The sequence below is a fragment of the Falco rusticolus genome, chromosome W, assembly GCF_015220075.1.
Source record: "Falco rusticolus isolate bFalRus1 chromosome W, bFalRus1.pri, whole genome shotgun sequence".
NCBI lineage: Eukaryota > Metazoa > Chordata > Aves > Falconiformes > Falconidae > Falco > Falco rusticolus.
Window position 1 is genome coordinate 25281347 of NC_051209.1, and position 20344 is coordinate 25301690.

At 40.0% G+C, this 20344-nt stretch overlaps 1 protein-coding gene across 4 annotated transcripts in view; it reads left to right on the forward strand.

The window, feature by feature from the left end:
* Positions 1–20344, forward strand: part of LOC119140878 (polycomb group RING finger protein 3-like) — a 119822-nt gene that overhangs the window by 79093 nt on the left and 20385 nt on the right. For 2 of the 4 annotated variants that reach the window (XM_037372532.1, XM_037372533.1), the window contains exons 3-9: positions 4676–4803; positions 6296–6413; positions 10414–10510; positions 13173–13228; positions 15213–15323; positions 16095–16183; positions 18560–18697. In XM_037372532.1, coding sequence (XP_037228429.1) covers positions 6305–6413; positions 10414–10510; positions 13173–13228; positions 15213–15323; positions 16095–16183; positions 18560–18697 — 600 coding nt within the window. In that variant the 5' untranslated portion in view covers positions 4676–4803; positions 6296–6304. The remainder of the gene's footprint in view (positions 1–4675; positions 4804–6295; positions 6414–10413; positions 10511–13172; positions 13229–15212; positions 15324–16094; positions 16184–18559; positions 18698–20344) is intronic. The other 2 variants (XM_037372530.1, XM_037372531.1) reach the window with 1 other exon arrangement.

A 20344-nucleotide genomic window follows, 5' to 3' on the forward strand; every position in this document is an offset into this window, starting at 1 on the left:
TGGAGTAAGCTGTTGGTCGCGGGGCCGCGAAATGTCGCGGGGCGCCTCCCCGGAGGACCAAAGCCCACCACCGTTCCTTATCCAAGTCACAGCACCAGAATTGTTATAAATTGAGACCACAATAGATCATAATCCAATTAAATTTTTTATTAATTATAGCAAGTAGAATATGAGCAAAACCAGCGCTGGACGACAGGGGAGTCTGCGCTCCGCCAACTGCCGTCCTGAGCAGTTCAAACAGTCCCTTTTTATACCTTTTTTTTACTTTCCTGTTCATGAAGTAGTGGAGGTGTTGACCCTTCATTCATATGCACAAGCGGCATCCTGGACACCTGGCGGTTATCTTATCTTTCACAAGCGGCATCCTGGACACCTGGCGGTTATCTTATCTTTTGTTGCCTAATCTTTACATTGGGCTTAACATAAATCTTAATAAACAATACCCTAGTCCATAGTTTCTTACAATATACGTCTCTTTCTGGGGACGAAGCCTGATTCCCCGTTACGGATTTCCCACAGCTCACCTCTCAACTCCGGAGGGATTTCAGGCCGGCTCCTGCTTCCTTTCAGCAGATCATTCAAAGTTCTGTGGGACTCGCTGCATGTCGCTCAGATAGGCGATTCGAGAGCCCTTCACGTCAGATCCTTAAACGCATCACGTCGGGGTCACCAATTTGCGGCGAATGAAGAGACGGGACGCAGCTTGATGCAAGCAAATGTCGATTTATTGTACAGAAGCGCAAGTTTCTATACACTTTCAGAAGCTGCGCGTTTTAAACTAATTGGTTCTTGAAGCTAAGCATTGCATACTAGGCAATCCCTGATTGGTGGTTATTTGCCATCAATTAACAGCAAGGTGTTACCTTTCCTTGGCGCCATCCTTGGCGCCATCCGTCTCCCACTCCCCTGTGCTCTGTAAACATGTCTCATCATGTTAATTGTTGTCTAGACAAGCTCGAGCACATTCCCCTCAGCTGATTGCCACGCATGGTCCTAGTTTCCAGCCCGCTCCTGCAGCACAACACACAGCAAGTAAAAACTTTGGCTTTAATGAAAGCATAGTGTTACCACGGTGGAAGCCTCAGGACATCAACACTAATCAAATAGGGACCCAACACAGTGGAACACTGCTCTGGAGTGAAGCTCAAGAGAAAGCACCACAGGGGTGGATAATAAAACTTGTGCTGATTAACATATGATACATATGCAATGTCCTGTTTTGCTCATTAGCAAACTTGTTGATGTAATGCAGGTGCTGTTGTCTGCATTCTGAGATCCACAGCTGGTCTTCACATTGGTGACTGTGAAAGGGTATATGCAAATGAGGGGGAAGCAAACTATCAAAAGTTATTGTGGTAATGAGATAAGATGTGGTTGGGATTCTACATACTCAGATGGGGAAGGTGAACTATCCTGGGTTACTGTAACAAAGTCTGCTTGCACCCTACATTCAGGATTAGTACCCTGCCCCTGCTTCTACCTTTTGTACACTTCCTTTTTATGTGTGAGTTCAATCAGGAGCTCCTTGCTCATCCATGCAGGCCTCCTGCTACCTTTCCTTGCTTTCCTACTTGTTGGAATGGACCTTTCTTGAATTTGGAGAATGTGATCCTTGAATACAAACCAACTCTCCTGGACCCCTCTTATCTCTAGGGCGATATTCCATGGGACTCTTGCAAGCAGATCTCTGAGGTGCTTGAAGTCTACTTTTATTCCACTCTTTGTGATAGATGTGAATGCTGGGTTAATTTAGGCCTTTGAGACTGTTAGCTAAATGCTAAAGACAGATGCTGAAACATTTTAAAGACTATTGGAAATGTCTGAACATAAATCTTGATGCTTTTATAGGAACCCATCAGTTCAAGAAGGATTAACTATTTTTAGTTGACTGATAATCACAAAACTAATAATATTTCACATAGAATTCATAAACTATTTAGACAAATGTAAAAACTTAGACTTCAATAAATGTTGAATTCACTATTGGTAATGGAAATAACTTTCAGCAAACATCAGCACAATTCTGGGAGTATATTAATAGTGTAATTGAAATTAAGATTGCTTAACACTAGAGTTTTGGGGGTTATTTTTGGAATGCCTTTATGATGATGTGTCAAAATAGTTCCAACACTAATAGCTTTGCAATTCTTGTATTTGCTCTGTTTGCGTCTAATTAAAAGATTAGAAGCAAATTCACAAGCTTTTCCCCTACAACATAGTACTTCTGAGTGTGTATATGGTTACAGGAAAAATAAATTTGTGATGCTTTTATAAAATGTTTTATTTTTTATGATGTAAATGACGAACATTTGTTGGTTGGTAGGTCATAGAGTGCTGGTACTTTCTCACCAGAACAGACCTGTGGTTCAACTAACCCAGTATGCCGTCTGAGGTGATAGATGTTAACAGATGCCATACAGGAATGTGCAAGAAACCCTGTGTTAAGCATCTACTCACAGGGGGAATTTCTTCCTAAGTACTGTAGCTTTGTATCTTGAATAATCAGTTTAACTTTCATAAATGTATTATTGTGGTGGGTTTACCCTGGTCAACACCCACTCAACCTCTTGCTTGCTCCCCTCTTCTACAGAATGGGGAGAAAATAGAGGGATCAAGATAATAGTTTAATAAGAAAAGCCAAAGCTGTGTGTGCAAGCAAAGCAAAAAGAGGAATTAATTCACTACTTCCCATCAGCAGGCAGATGCTTAACCACTTCCTGGGAAACAGGGCCTCAGCACATATAATGTTGCTTGAGGAGACAAATGCCATAACCACGAATGTCCCAAATACCTTCTCCTTTCCCCAAGCACTTATTGCTGAGCATGATGTCATATGAAATGGAATATGTTCAGTTGGGTCATCTGTCTTGACTATGTCCCCTCCCAACCTCTTGCCCATCCTTTTTGGTGCCCAATGTGGAGCGTGAAGGGTTTGAGATAACAGATTTGATTGGAGTGTGCTAGATCAAATTTGTAGCTGTTATTGCTGTTTAGCTATTAAAGGGCAGGTTTCTGTGCTTACCATGGTGCTTTCTTGCCTCACTATATTAGTCTAGTACACGTTAGTGGCTGCTTCTTGCTTTTGCTGCTTGCTGTACTGCTTATCATCTTGCTGTGCTCTGCCCGGGAATATTTTGGTAAGAGCAATGGTGATGCACCTGGGCTGGTAGATGGCCAGGGCATGGCTGCTGTTTCTGTGCTGCTGTACTGGACAGGCTGGAACTCCAGTGTGAACTCAGTCAGTTTACTGGAGAGCAAGGTTACCTAGTAACAGAGTGTAATCTGGTAATCTGCAGTGTGGGAACCAAATGTAACACTGTAAACCAGTTTAATCTCCTGTTTTATTTAAATCTAATGTTGTCATCTTATGCTACCAGTGCAATTTTTATTTCAATATATGTATAAGCAGACAGTTTCTTTATCATATTTAAAACTGCCCACATATCAGTTTTGGGGAGGATCAGAATGTATCTGCTTCCTGGGTGTTTTATCCTGTCTTGTATTTTAAAGAAATAGGAATGAGAAATGTTGCATATATTCTGAGGATAAACAGGACATAAAGTATACAATTGCAATTAGGGAGAGGGAAAGTTTCAGAAGCTTGAATCTTAATCCTTGGGTGTATAATTAATTAGATGTTTGAGAGTTAAAGGTTACATGGTTTCCCAGCACAGTTTGAAGTGACTTTTAAAATTTTTTTAAACTTTTGTTACTCTTCTTTTTGAGATTCCATAGGCAGAAAAATAATATATATTTAAGACATAGCAGTATATTTGTTATTTAAAGCATACGTTTCGTAGTCTGTTTCTATTTACCAGTGATGGGCAATATTGCAAAACAAAAAAAGGCAATTTAATTTTTAAATTCTGAATGCCTTCCTTTTAATGGTGATTGTAGCATCCTTAAATTTGGGAAGAGTGAGAAGAAGCTTTGTATTTCACATTTCTTAGTACAACAGGGTGTAGCTCTACTGATGGGACAAGAAGTTTAGTTTGTCATGTTTTCTTTAATTTGATTTTTAATGTTTAAGAAAACTAGCTTATTTTACTTTTCAGCTCCCTTTTTCAGATACGGATTCAAAATCGTGCTCTAACCATAAGCAGATGTGAGGCTGACACTTAGAGTGGTTAACCCAAATTTGTCAAATGAAACCTATTCTTTTTGATTTTGCACTTTGCCAATTACAGGAAGTTAATCTCTCCTCATTCTGTCTTAATTATTAGCTTGACTGAAATTACTTAGATGACTAAAATAGGATTTGGTCTTTGTCCTGGTTTCAGCTGGGATAGAGTTAATTTTCTTTTTAGTAGCTCATGCAGTGCTGTGTTTTGGATTTGGTGTGAGATCAGTGTTGATAGGACACTGATGTTTTTGGTTGTCGCTGGGTAATGTTTATACTAAGTCAAGGACTTGTCAGTTTCTTGGGGCCTGCCAGTGAGAAGGCTGGAGGTGCATGGGAAATTGTGAGGGGACACAGCCAGGACAGGTGACCCAAACTAGCCAAAGGGATATTCCATACCATATGACATAATGCTTGGTATATAAACTAGGGGAAGAAGTGTAAGAAATGGTCCAGCAATTTGTGTCAATAGAGGGGTTAATAGGTAAATATTGGGACCTGGATCTAGGGGACAGGAGAACAAAGGAGTTTCAAAATGACTGCTAACTATTGCAGGGGATGCTACACAAGTCTCTGACATCCAGCCAAGAGATTACCAAATAAGGAAGAAAAGGAAACTGAGGGAGGACTGGAGGACAAAGCCTGGGAGGAAGACTGAGAGCCTTCAGCCCAAGAAACTAATTGTAATAACCTTGCCTTTCTTAGAAGTAGTGATGAATATGTATTAGCTTAGGAACATAAAAACCAGCAGCCCCATGTAACAGGTGTGCGTGTTAGAGGAGCCCTGACTCCCCGTGCACCCAGTGCTGTTAACTTGCCTTTTATTAAATCATATAAAACTAAAAATTGACTCAATTTATAACAGAAGGAAGGAGAGGGACATTTGGCATTATGGTGTTTGTCTTCCCAAGTAACTGTTACATGTGACGGAGCCCTGCTTTCCTGGGGATGGCTGAACACCTGCCTGCTGATGGGAAGTAGCAAATGAATTCTTTGCTTTGCTTGCATGTGTGGCTTTTGCTTTTCCTATTAAACTGTCTGTATCTCAACCCTTGAGTTTTATCACTTTTACTCTTCTGATCCTCTTCCCCCATCCCACTGTGGGGGGAGTGAGTGATCGGCCACATGATGCTTAGTCACCGGCTGGGGTTAAACCAGGACAGTCTTAAATCTGGGTCCCTTGGTATATTGGATGTACGTGGCAAGAGGGGGGGGCAGGCTTCAGGGTTGTGGCCTCTGTGGGAAGAGGTCAGGGACTGCCCTGTGCTGGACATAGCTGGCTTGGCAGTGGACCCACCACAATCCAAATCTGAGCCTATCAGCAATGTTTATGGCACCTCTGTGGAAACATATTTAAGAAAGGGTAGAAAACACTGGACTGAGAGGAGGAGGGAACAAAAAGAGTGAGAAAAAACAATCAGCACCAAGGTCAGAGAGAGGAGGAGGAGGTGCTCCATAGTGCTGAAGCAGATATTCCTTGCAGCCTGTGGAGGATCCATGCCAGAATAGATGGATTTTCCTAAAGAAACTGCTGCCCATACAGAACCCACAATAGGGCAGAAGAAAAGTGTGAGAAGGAAGAAGTAGTAGAGGGAAACCATTATGCACTGACTGTAGCTTCCCACCCCTACCCCCCTGTGTAGCTCTGGGGGGGTGGGGTGGGGGGTGGGGGTGGTGTGCTGTGGAGGAGTCTGGAGTGAAGTTGGGCATGGGAAATGGGGGGAGGAAAGGTGTTGGTTTAATGTTTGTCTTTTTGTTTCCCACTACCTGATTTAGCAATTATATTTTTATTTTATTTGGCAAGAAATTAAGTTAATTTTCCCCAAGTTGAGTCTCTTTTGCCTGTGACCTGTTTTTACCTTGAACTACAAGCTTTCTCATTCCTGTTCTTCCTACTTTCTCTCCCTGTTCTGCTGAGGAAGGGGAGTCAGCAAGCAGCTGGATGGGAGTTTGGCAGTTAGTGCAGATTTCAATTATTTCACCATTCATTTTTATAATCTTTTAAAAGTTTAGTACTCAAAATATATGCATAAGTATACAAGAGCCTGAAGCTATCTACATAAGCATATCTTTAAGGTGAATTATAGTTACTCATTTATTCCAAAACTACTTTTACCTCATCAGTACATCTGAGTTGCTATGTAATGTGTGGGTGTTTTTGGTTTTTTTTTACAGATACCAAAGATGATGACTAGAAAGATTAAGCTTTGGGACATTAATGTCCATATAACCTGTCATTTATGCAATGGATACCTGATTGATGCCACCACTGTAACAGAATGCTTACATACTTGTAAGTAGGAATATAATGCTGTGAGTAAGCTAATTGTTTTTTTACTTGATGTGCTAGATGTTTTAACAGTTTTAGTTGAAGTTTAAAGTTTTACTCTATCAGCCAGAATAAAGTAAACTTAGCTATGCACTTAATTTTTCAACAAAAATATATTTTGTGAGACAAATACGGAGAACAAACTTGAAACCATATATAGTAAATGGTAATGCATATGTTTAGGAATGTATTTTTTCTGCTGAATATTAGAAGAAATATGGCATTATTTACAGAGATGATATGATGTTTCAGATTTGCCAGAGATAATTTTTTCTACTATATCTGATTTCTAGATGCTGTTCATCAGCTTTAATGTATTTTCTTTTCTTTCCATTCCTTTTTTAGCTCATTCTTGAGCCCCTTCTCCATGTGCTCCAAATCTCAAGTTTCCTGGTGTTCTGAGTAAAGCATTTAGAACCCTAATCTAGGCTTTTGCTTTGTTTTGTTCCAAATTCTGTAATACTGCCGTTAACTATTAAAATTAGTCTTACTAGAGGGTCACCTTTTCATTCTTCTAAAGTGTATTGATTTATTTGCAGCTCTGAAATATGCACTGCAAGCAAGTGTGCTCACTTCACATAGGCCATGACATTTCTCAGGAATGCATTTTTAGAGCAAACATATGGGGTATCTTATGGAATGTCCCTTATTATAAATTTATGTTTTCAGAAAGATTTGTTGCTTTTGATTTCATCCTTAGATTTATGGTATTAATTCTGAGGGGAGACATAGCCTCATATTATGGGTAGAAGGGTGGGGAGCAGCTTTTTAAAGAACAGTTATAAGGAAAGTGAGTTTTCTTACTTTGTTTCTTCATTTGTACCTTTTTAGTTTGTCTGTGACAAACTGACCTTATCTGTGCTGAGTTTAGTTTAGGAGGGATTTGTATCTCCTTATTCAAACCTAGAGGATCACTGATGGCAAGTGAGAAGTTAGTGGTTTTAGAAGATGGGTTTGGTTCTTTTGTTTACTTGGTTCAAAAAGGTTACAGCCTCACCCTTTCAACTGGATCTGCTAGTATATACCACTGGAGCAGACTGTAATGCAAGATCTGGGCTTAGTGGGCAAAATTACTAGGACCAGTCCAATAGTAACCTCTACCAGCAACAGTAATTTAATCTTAAATACGTAAATAAAAAATATAAGCAAAGCAAATGTATGACTTTTTTTGGCTTTAACTCGTGTTTATTCAAACATGCCATCATGTCTGAGAGGTAGATGGCACTATAGATACAGTTCTCTTGCCTTATACATAAGGGCTGTTGTAAGGCTGCCTAAATTAAAGGAATCACTTTTTAAGGAAAAGATGTTTAACCTTTTAAAATAATAATAACAAAAACTATAATTTATGTAACTTGAGCTTTTTTAATTTCTGAAGTTTGAGCTGGAGTACATTTAGAAAACACTTAATACTGTAATGTATTATTATTAGTGAAAAAACAGTAGTACTGGTTAAAATGAGGGAATTGTTTTTCTTTGAATCAAATATATGGTTGTGTATAGACTTAGAAACAGTTCCAAAAGAATGCTGCTCTGTAGTATCCATTTTAACAGTTTTTATCTGTATACTAAATAATTTCTCTCATTTAATTTTCTTATTGAAGTCTAATTGTCAGGTATTTTGTGAAAGTGAAAAGTTAAATTGCATTTGAATAAAATGATTCAAAGCATCTGACTTGAGGAAAAAGAAATTACTCTTTTCCCAAAGGTTTATTATCATAACACATTTTTCTTCTACATGCATCCATGATAAACAGCAGATTGGCTAGGTATCTTAATGGCATGCGGTGTCCACAAAATCCTTTGTGAAAACTGAACAGTATAAGTAAATATGCTACGGACATATTTAAAATCCTGTTCTAGTAACTTTGGGAATAAGACTGTGTTCCAAATTTAAACATGTTTTGTTAGGAAGATTCCAACTAGATATAATTTTCTTACCATAGCTACAATGCATCACTTCTCTGAATTGAGATGGGTCAGGAAAAATGGTCTTTTCTCCAGGCTCAACAACCCCAACTCTCTCAGCCTGTCTTACATAGGAGAGGTGTTCCAGCCCTCTGATCATCTTTGTGGGCCTCCTCTGGACTTGCTCCGACAGGTCCATGTCTTTCTTATGTTGGGGGCCACAGAGCTGAACACAGTACTCCAGGTGTGGTCTCACAAGAGCAGAGTAGAGGGGGAGAATCACCTCCCTCGACCTGCTAGCCACACTTCTTTTGATGAAGCTCAGGATACGGTTGGCTTTCTGGGCTGCAAGCACACGTTGCCGGCTCATGTCTAATTTTTCATCCACTGGTATATCCTCAAGTCCTTCTCTGCAGGGCTGCTCTCAATCCATTCAGCCCCCAGTCTGTAGTGGTATTGGGGATTGCCCCAACCCCAGTGCAGGGCCCTGCACTTGGCCTTGTTGAACTCTGTGAGGTCTGCACTGCAGGGGCCTGCTCTTCAAGCCTGTTGAGTTCCCTCTGGATGACATCCCTTCCCTCTAGTGAATCAACTGCATCACTCAGCTTGGTGGTGTCCGCAGACTTGCTGAGGGTGCACTCAATCCCACTGACTGTGTCATTGATGAAGATATTAATTAGTTTTGGTCCCAGTATGGACCCTTGAGGGATACCACTCGTTCCTGGTTTCCACTTGGACATCAAGCTGTTGACTAGAACTCTTTGGGCATGGCCATCAAGCCAATTCCTTTTCCACCTAGCAGTCCATCTATCAAACCCATTTCTCTCTAATTTTGAGGCAAGAATGTGGGGGGGGACTGCATCAAAGGCATTGCAGAAGTCCAGGTAGATGATATCTGTTGCTCTTCCTTTGTCCACTGATGCAGTCTCTTCATCAGAGAAGGCCACTAAATTAGTCAGGCATGATTTACCCTTGGTGAAGCCTTCTTGGCTGTCTGTAACAACCTCCCTGCCTTCCATATGGTTCAGCATGTCTTCCAGGAGGATGTGTTCAGTGATCTTACGGGCACAGAGGTGAGGCTGACTGGTTGGTAGTTCCCAGGGTCCTCCTTTTTACCCTTTTTAAAAATGAGTATGATGTTTCCCTTTCTTCAGTCACTGGGGACTTCACTCGACTGCCATGACTTCTGGAATATGATGGAGGTTGGCTTGGTGAATACATCAGACAATACCCTCAGGACCCTGGGGTGCATTTTGCTGGGTCCCATGGACTTGTGTATGTTTAGGTTCCTCAGGTGATCTTGAGCCGGATCTTCTCCTAAAAATGGAAGGATTTCATTCCCCCAGTCCCTGATTTGAGGTTCAGAAGCTTGAGAGATGTTGGAAGAGAGGTTACCATTGGAAACTGAGGGGAAAAAATTGAGTACCTCAGTCTTCTCCATTTTGGTGATCACCAGTTCTCCTGTCCTATTTATGAAGGGCTGTACAGTGCGGTGTTTCAGCCTTAGCTGAAGTTAGAAGTTGAGGTGAGTGGACAACATTTTCTTCCAGCAGGTCACAGTCTCCTTATAGTCCTCAGAAAAAAAATGGCCCACTTACTTATAGAATGGTAATTCTTTTGAAAGATGTCATCCTTCTAATTCTAGTTTCTTAGAGACCTCAAGCTTTTGGGTAGGCTTGCACAGCCACCAGTTAGTTGGGGTGACCGTCAGGGTTGCAGCCTAAGCCTGCAGGTGAGCAGAATGGGGAGCAGCCCAGCAATTGACAGTGTGCTGCCCTTTTCATGAAAACTGCTCACGTCACACCCTTGGTCACCAGTGCTCCCTAGGGGCCAGTTAGATGTGGCTTCCTGGGGTTTGAAATGGCCATGGAGACTGCCAGAACTGCCCAACTCTTGTCCACCCCTCTCGCAAGACCTGTTGCCTGCTGGCTGGTCCCTCCACAGGTACAGCCCAAGGGTGTCAGAAACCCACTCAGATACCCCTGGCGACCTCATAAGTTTCTTCAAACTACGTCTTGTTTTATTTCTTTTTAATTTTTAATGATCTTGTTATTAGTCTGTCGAAGCTGCTTGGTGAAGTATTTGGAGGAAAACAACACCTGTCCAACATGTCGGATTGTTATACACCAGAGCCATCCGTTACAGTATATCGGGTAAGTGTGCAGTACGAAAGGAAAAGCACAACTAATTACTCTCTGGGCTGTACAAACCTCTCAAATACAGCACAATTTTTCTCTACGTGTTTTTATTTGTTTATTATTATTTTAAATATATATAGTGAGCTGGATTAGAAGATAGAAGATTTATATAAAAGAGGCAAGGTTTTGAATTCTGCTGTGAATTTGCAGTTCCTTTGAAACAAATCCTTTTCTCTTGAATTGGACAAACAGAATAGACTTTATTGTTTAATTCCTGAGTGAAGTTTAATAAGATTTAGTCACTTCCTGTTTTGTATGACTGGATCATAGAGGTTACACATATGGAACAACCACATGAATTACACTTGTATTAAATATTCAGAAAAATGACTGGCAGTTGGACAGTGGTTTTCAGTGACTGAGAAGGTGTGTTCAAAGACTTTACAAATACACAGCATTATTGTTGATTTAGTCTTTCAAAGAACTGTTTAGTTCATAGGTGTGGATGAGAAAGTTGGTAGCAAAAAATTTAGAGCAGTGGCTTCAACATCTTAAATGGAACAGTCTCTGGAAGATTTGCACCTACTTCTTTCAATTTCCATACAGGGCTCCCTTACTGTGTGACCTAAAATGAACAGGGTGCCGTATCATAATTTCCTTCTTTTTCAGTGTATATTTTCTGTTTATTTGTACATTACCTTTCTTTTTCTTTAACAGTTTCCTCTCATTTGAAATATTTCAAAGGTATCAGTCAAATGTTTATACCACCTGACTTGGCTGGATCTGCACTACAGATTTCTACCATAGCAACTTTCATTGATAGAAATGTATCGAGACAGTGTGTTTACCACAGCTGCTGCATGTTGTGTAGACTCTTGTCTACCTCCATGCAAATTTTCTTTTCATTTGTGGCACTACTTCAAATGTGCACATCTCAGTTCTAGTGCAGCTTTTGAAGAAGCGGCTATAGAAAATGAATTTGATTCTTCCTCCACTTTTACTGAGAATTGTGCATGTCCTTTCTGAATTGCTCAAAACTGAGTCCCCTTCAGGAGTCAGAAATAAGATAGGTTTTTCTTATACCTCTGAGAATGATGTAGAGACTGCACTAGAGTGTATTTTGAAATATGACAAAACAGTAATGACAAATCCATTGCAGTAGGCAAGAAGACACAAATGGCATTTAAGATAACATGGTTGTCCTCTGTAAAGCTACAGGAATACATCCATGTACTGGTTCAGAAGCCTGTTTTCAATGCTAAGAGAGGCCTGGGAGCATAGCCTCAAATTGAGTAGTTAGAAGTGGATTTGGCAGTTGTTTGTGGACACTGAATGCACAGTATTATGTCTTTTTTAAAATTTGATCCCCTTCTTCAGTCTAGATTCTTTGCTCTACTGCTTCAAAAAATGAAGATGCTCTCCTAGAAAATTGTCTTCCAGAGCTAGTTGCAAAATACTGTCCCTTAAAGATCAAAACAGATGGCCTTTTTCCAACCTGCTTTTTGGAAGTCTCTGTTTTTTTCAATAGAGAATTAATAGGGAGGAACTTTGTATTATGCCTTAGTTACAAGAATCTGTGATCTAATTCATCCCCATCCATCTGGGGAACAGGTAAAACAAACACATAACATGTTTCATCATTAAGAATTTTGCTAAATTCTCACCTCTGCTCTCATGCTGGTAGCTAAAATCATTCATTTAGATTGAAATGGTTTTGATGTTCCTGCAATCTGTAAATGACATTTAAAATCCTAAACTGAGAGTCAGAGCTGGAGTTTGTATTGTAAACTCTTCTGGGGTTAATGCCCTGGCAGCAACTGAGGCTGACATTTTAGCTTGTATTGGATTTTATTTATAGTTTGGAAGTCAGGGTAATGTTCTGGTCCTTTCAGGCAATGACTTGTTTTACAGTAATCCAGGAAATGGCAGCTTGTAGTTAAACTTTGGTTGAAAAAATCAGTGTTTAGAATCTTAACCAGTCCTGCTTCTCCACCATTTCCTTCCTTATGTGCTAGATGAATCTGGGGTTTTTGTACCACCCTTTTTAGCTAGATGGGATCCTGATCTACATGATGTTGCCCTTGGGTAAAATGCTGGATTATAAGAGCAAATACAAATTTTCTTTCCTTTAGTCTCTTCTTTGTTCTCTTCATTTTTCCCCATAGGATTTTTTTCCTCGTGTTTTTTAAAAAGCACAGTATGGTTAACAAAACGACCTAGCAACATGAAAGATTAATTAAAAAGGATAAGAAACAGCCTAGTTTCTAGAAACAGAAAAGTGCCTAGTGTCTAGAAACAGAAAATAAAAAAAATGCTTTTGTCAAAATTTTCAAGGAATTTTGAGAGTTATATTACTGATACATATGCAGGTATATGGCATCTCTCACAGGATGCCATCCTTTGCATCATAAAGACCATCCTTCCTAGCATCCTTCCTAGCATCATGAACTAGCATGAACTTTTGTCAGTTCATGTCTTAGCCTGAACCTTATCTGCATTCCTTTCTTGTTACTGTTACCTCATGTTTGATATTTCAGTTATCCAAGATAAATATTTTTATTTCTTACTAGACTTTAGAGGTTTGTAGAGTCTATTTAATACTGACTGTCTTTAAAAGAAATGTTTTGAATCAAGATGGCTAATTTAAAACTTTAATTTTTCTTGTTTTTCCTGCTAGTCATGATAGAACAATGCAAGATATTGTTTACAAACTTGTTCCAGGCCTCCAAGAAGGTAAGTTCTCTGGTATGACCTATTTTTACTGAATGTTAGATTTACACATAGCTCCCTTACATTAATGAAAGGAGGAAGTAAAGAAAATGTTCATAGGGGGATGAAAAATACCATCTTCACTTGTTCCAGTTCTAGCACTACTTTTCCTCTATATTTCAGTGTTTTTTTTAATTTTAGACTTGTACTAGCAGTGTTACTGAAAAAAACTTCAGAAATGAAAACGCTGGTGTTCTCTCAGGGAAAAGTAACATTATATGTAAACCTAAAGAGCACTACAACTTTTTCATGTTGGCATTCTATAATTTGCATACATTTTTATTTAATAAACTGTGTACATATACATGTCTTTTTTGCAGCTTTGCAGAGTTCTCAGAGGTAGAATACTAATGTAGCATAATCTTTAGTTTCATTGAGTTGTTCTTCTCCTAAGATGTACTTAAATACTTTGCTAGCACGTACCTTTCACAGAATCAGAGAATCACAGAATCACAGAATGGTCAAGGGTTGGAAGGGACCTCTAGTAATCATCTAGTCCAACCCCCCTGCTAAAGCAGATTCTCCTAGAACAGGTTGCATAGGATCATGCCCATGTGGGTTTTGAATGTCTCCAGAGAAGGAGATTTCACAGTCTCTCTGGGCAGCCTCTACCAGTGCTCTGTCACCCTCAAGGTAAAGAACTTCTTCCTCATATTCAGATGGAACTTCCTGTGTTGCAGTTTGTACCCATTGCCCCTGGGCACCACAGAAAAGAGTCTGGCCCCATCCTCTTGACGCTCACCCTTAAGATACTTATATGCATTGATAAGATCCCCTCTCAGACTTCCCTTCTCCAGGCTAAACAGGCCCAGCTCTCTCAGCCTTTCCTCATAAGGGAGATGTTCCAGTCCCCTAATCATCTTTGTAGCCCTCTGCTGGACCCTCCTCCAGTAGTTCCCCATCTCTCTTGAACTGGGGAGCCCAGAAACAGACACAACACTCCAGATGCGGCCTCACCAGGGCAGAGTAGAGGGGGAAGATAACCTCCCTCGACCTGCTGGCCATGTTCTTCCTAATGCACCCCAGGATCCCATTGGCCTTCTTGACCACAAGAGCACACTGCTGGCTCATGGGCAACTTGCTGTCCACCAGAACTCCCAGGTCCTTCTCTGCAGAGCTGCCTTCCAGCAGGTCAACCTCAAGCCTGTACTGGTGTGTGGGGTTATTTCTGCCTAGGTGCAAGACCTTACACTTGCCTTAGTTGAACTTCATTAGGTTTCTCCCTGCCCAACTCTCTAGCCTGTCCAGGTCTTGCCGAATGGCAGCGCAGCCTTCTGGTGTGTCAGCCACTCCTCCCAGTTTTGTACCATCAGCAAACTTGCTGAACGCACACTCTCTCTTCATCCAGGTCATTGATGAATAAGTATAACAAGACTGGACCCAGTACTGACCCAAGTACCTTTGCATTTGTGTTCTTATAATCTACTTCGATAATAAATCTGTTGAACTAAAGGAATGCTTTATAGTAATTGTTCAGTATTATTTTTCAGTGGTGTGTTGCTACTTTTATTTAAGTAGAATATTTCAGTCCAATGTAGTTGTCAAGTGAGGACATTATCAGAGCAAGTTTAGGTAAAGAGATTATTTTAAAATTGTTTCTAGGATATTGAAATCAGAAATATGTACAAAAACTCAAAACAAATATTTTGACAGAAATATTGAAGAGGGAAAACCACAAAGTATGGTATAGTATTTAAAATGTATTTTATACATAGTAACAGAATGGTGTAATAATCGTTTTGCAAATGACTTGGTAGTATTCTTCCTCTCAAGAATAAGATCTGGGGTAACTTGATTATGGCAGCAAAAATAGAGAAGTAGCAAAAAGTGCTAATACTACTTCCTGCCTGACAAGCTTCTTTTACAGAACAGAGGAGGGGTTTGGAATACCTTGATAAATATTGTGCTAGGATATTATTACATAACCAATATTTCCAATTTTAAATAGAGGAAATGAAAAAGCAGAGGGAATTCTATCACAAACTGGGAATGGAAGTACCAGGGGACATCAAAGGGGAGACATGCTCTGCAAAGCAACATCTAGATTCACATCGCAATGGTAAATGGTTTTATGTTTATTCTGTCTTGGGGTGGGGGGCACAGACTGCCATTAAGCTGCTGAAAGGATCTGTCATAGGTAGGTGTCTAGCTAATATTTATTAGCACTCATAATTTTGTATAATACTGTACAAGGCTTGCTTGTGCTTATATATTGGACTGTATAAAAGAACTCACCACTTTGAACTCACCATCTAAGTGCAGTACTGTTTTGCATTGCACTTGTTTATAGAATGTCTTTTTTTATCTGGCTGTTCCTGGTGAAGATCTTCAGTAGTATCTATGTGGGAACTCTATGATAAGAAAAGGTTACTTTTTATCCTAGTCCTGAATTGCATTAACTTCAGAAACTGCTGATGTTAAGTGTAATTTTGTGGTAGAAATGTTGTGGTTATACTTAAAATGTGTGTATCTGTGTGTGTATTTATCCGAGGGCAAAAGAATTCTCAAATTTGTGACTTTCAGGAGAGCATATCAGTTTTACAGAATAGCGAATGAGCCCTGAAAAAATTTGTAGCAAGGTGCCTTGAACTGATTTTCTGGGAAGCTTTGGATTAATGTCCACACTTCTGCTACCAAGAATAAAGCTGCTTTCCAACTTTTTTCCTGATTAGAAGAGAAGCTAATCATGTTTTGACAAGCCTAATTACTTAAAAAGTAAACCCAAACAAAAAAACCACAGCTGCTCTTATAGTCTTGACTTTGTTTCAGGATTACCTGTCATCTGATATATCTAATTTAATCATTGTAATGCTCTGCTTTCTTCTGAAAGGTGAAACTAAACCAGATGAAAATTCAAACAAAGAAACTTCTGAAGAAAAACAGGAAGAAGATAATGACTATCATCGAAGTGATGAACAGGTGGGCTTACTTCTGATATAGGTAATTTCTTAGTTTTATTTTGTATTTCCACTTTATCTTTAAATGATTATTTTTCTTTGATAAACACTTTTCCCTCTGACAGAGGCAAGATACAGTGTTGTCCCAGGCTTTTGTGTAAACTTGAGCTTCATTTTTTTTTTAGATAGCTGTGGAAAAATTTGGGTTTGAGAATTTCATTAAGGTTTGATAGTTATAACTATTTCTGAGTTTCCTGAATATTGGCTAAACTCTGTGTTGGCTTTCATCTCAACTAGATTTCAAGTCATTTCAGCCCTTTATCTGAGAGTCTACTCCCATGCCACTCCGGTGCATCAGGACTGAATGTTTCAATAATTAGAATGAAAAGTCTTTTTGTACTTAGTAATTAGTGTCGAGTTTTAAACACAAAACCTGTTTGAGTATGAAAGTTGCTATTGGAATACACAAGTCACTACCTTCATGTTTCCTTGCTAACTGTGTCCAAAGTAAATTAAATTTGGATTAATTTTCCATTTAATGATAGTGTAATGGTAGTATTCAGATGGATTGTATTTTGTACCAGATCATTTAAGTGCACAGAATAAACTTATCCTAAAGACCTTACACTAAATAAAGAAAATAGATGATTGAGGAAAGAAGAAGGAATTTAAGCACAGAGATAAAAAGGCCATTTTCCCCCATATAATCTTTTGAATTTCAAAAATTTGCTATATCATCTGCATCAGTAAATTTTAAAGTTCAAAATATTATTTTAAATCATGTCTTCAATAGTAAAATATGTTTCTGGATTCAGAGGTTAGATTAGAAACAGTCATTAAAAAGTGATAATGCTCCATAGTGGCAGGTGTCGTGGTTTAACCCCAGCCGGCAACCAAGCACCACACAGCCGCTTGCTCACTCCCCTCCACCTGGAGGGGTGGGGAGGACAATTGGAAAGGGATGTAAAACTGGAGGATTGAGATAAGAACAATTTAATAATTTAAATAGAATAAAAAGGTAAGAACAACAATAATAATAATAATGACAACAGTTATAATGGAAAGGTGGGGAAAAGGATAAAATCCAAAGGAAAAGGGAGAAAGGAAACAAGTGATGCACAGTATAACTGCTCACCACCCGCTGACCAATGCCCAGCCAGTCCCTGAGCAACAATCCTCAGGCCCCGGTTAACACCCCCACAAGTTTATATACCAAGCATGATGTCCCATGGTATGGAATACCTCTTTGGCTGGTTCAGGTCAGCTGACCTGGCTGTGTCCCTTCCCACTCTCTTGTGCCCCTCCAGCCCTCTGGCTGGCAGGGCCCAAGAAACCAAAGTCTTTGACTTAGTATAAACATTACCCAGCAACAACTAAAAACATCAGTGTGGTTATCAACATTATTCTCACATCATAGCCAAAACACAGCACTGTACTAGCTACTAAGAAGAAAGTTAACTCCATCCCAGCTGAAACCAGGACATCAGGCAAGCCAGGAGCCAAGAGTGACAGCAAGGCAGACAGGGCACTGACCTCACTAGCAAGTAGTGCAGTCCCACAATACCTGAATAAGGAGAGCATAGCAGCTCTGGTGACAGTGACCAATTTCAGCCACAGTCCAGTGATCATCAGGTAATCTTTAGTGATGAGGCAGGTCCAAGGTTAAGTCAGAAAGTAAAATTGGCAACTCAAAGTTTGGTCAGTCAGATGACAGTTAACCAAGGTCATACACAGTCCAGTGATCACCAAGCCAAGTCCATAGTGATGAGGCAGGTCCAAGGTCAAGCCAGGAAGTCTAATCTGTGGGTCAGTCTAGGCCAGGCACAGGCATGACTGCAATGTAGCTCATGCAGGAGGACCAACCAAGGGAGGGAACTTCAGCTTAAATTATGCTGCTTAGTGGAGCAGAGTGAGCTCACACTGAAAATTCTTCAACCTTTTTCTCTAACAGCTCAAACAATAGTTTCATGGCCATATAGCTGCTTATCAAAATTGGCCCTGAGCTCAGGTAACCAAACCCCCAGAGGGGAGGGGAATGAGCTCAGGGTTCTGACAGGTTTTCATATTAGATATCTCTCTTTGGCCTTGACCTAGGTTTCTTCTGAACTAGTTGTAACCTCTGCAGTTAGAATAAAGCTCTGGAACAAGGCAGCCCTAAAATTCTGGCTTGAAATTTTGTCCAGATCCCTTTTGAGTTGAATGGTGCTTAGCAGTAAGCTGACAAAATACTAGACAACCTTTTTTTTTAATGATACTGCATGCATTTTGCTTTAAAGAATACTGGTATTCTATATTTTCACCTTTTTGTTGGACTAATAAATGCTGCATCTGAAATGCACAATGGGGAATGCAGAAAATTCTGTCAACTAGCCCTGACTGTGTTTGCTTTTTCCTGAAGGTAAGCATCTGCTTGGAATGCAACAGCAGCAAATTACGTGGATTGAAACGAAAATGGATCCGCTGCTCAGCACAAGCAACAGTCTTGCATCTAAAGAAGTTCATTGCTAAAAAACTTAACCTTTCTTCTTTTAATGAGGTAATATTTTAATGTTTAAAACTGATTTTGCAAATGAAAGTCATGGATTATTTTCAAAACAGTGTCTTTGCTTCCAACCAGATTTTTTAAAAAACTAAAGCACACACTATTTCCTAATATAAAGGAGCAGAAAATGGCTATTTAAGTTGAAGAGCTGAATGCAGAGAAATAAGTTTTTCTCCAAATTTACCTCCCCCACTTTTAATTTAAGGATGCTGGTCATCTTCCCTTTTTTTCTCCCCCTCCAATACAATGGAGATGTAGCTCTTACTAGTTCTTGACTTTATACAGAGTTGGCAGTGCAGCTCAGTGTATTGTTCCATGACCAGTTTTAAAACATACCAAAAGGCTTGGTTATGTGTTTTACACCTGTGTTAAAACTGACTCCTGCAAGATACTTTGGTGGCCTTAAATGAAGGGATACACTGCCCTAGCAGAGATTTTTCACTCATTGCAGAGAATGGATTATAACACTTGGACACTACTGAAAGACTGATTTAATGGAAAGCAGCACATATACTTTCTTCTGCTTCTCTACTCTGAGTGAAACTCAGCCTTGTGTAGTATCAGCTGATGCCACCTTCTCTGCAGGGAGTACATAATGGACTGTTCATGGAAAGAAATCATGGTGGAGGGTAAGGGAAAAAAGAGGCTTTTCTATCCTCTGAAAGTTCTGTGATTTCAGATTCTAAAACTAGAACACACAATGTCAGGCACGTGAAAAACTCAGCCTCTGTTCCCTCTTTGTTGGTATTAGTCACAATCCCCCCTCCATCCAGTCTGACTCTCAATCTTGAAAGCTTCCAAGGATGGTGATGCCATGACCTCTTTGGGCAACTTGTTCTGGTGCTTAATTAACCTTTTAGAGATTTTTTTTCTCTTTATATCTGGACAGAACTTCCTCTGTTTCCATTGATGACTATTGTCTCTCATTCTCCCACCATACACCTCAGTAAAGAGCCTCGTTCTATCTTCTCTATAGGCTTCTCTTAGCTATTGGAAGGCTGTAACTAGGTCCCCTTTAAGTCTTCTGTTCTCTGAGATAATTAGGCCCAGTTCCCTCAGCCTCTCCTTATAGGACCTGTGTTCAAGCATCCTGACCATCTTGGTGACCCTTCGCTAAACTTGCTCAAGTTTATCAACATTTTTCTTGTAATGGAGGAGGCAAAACTAGATGCAGTATTCCAGATGTGGTCTAATGTAGAGGAATTGTAGAGGAATTATAGAGGAATGAAGGCAGGTTAATTAACATTGATAATATACAACTGTGGGTTTGCTTCAGGGGTGGTTGGTTGGCTGATGTGGATAATGTGCAGCCATGGCTGGTTCCTGCTAAGTAGTTAAATAGCTGTAAGGGGTATGGAAGAGGAGCACTGGATGAAGAGAGACCTGGAAGAAGCAGAGGGAGGAAAGAGAGTGTGCCCCCAGATGTAAGCAAGATAAGGAGAGGCCCTGGAAGAAGCAGAGAGAAGAAGGGGGCCCAGATGAGAGGAGGCTGGCTGGAAGAGGAGCTCAGAGAAGAAAGACTCTGGATGCAGCAGAGGCAAGAAGCATGGTGGACTGGCCTGTAAAGGATGAAGAAACAGCATGGACAGTAGATGAATTTTGAAACCTTGTGAGGAACTGGTGGCTGTGCCAGGGCAAGAC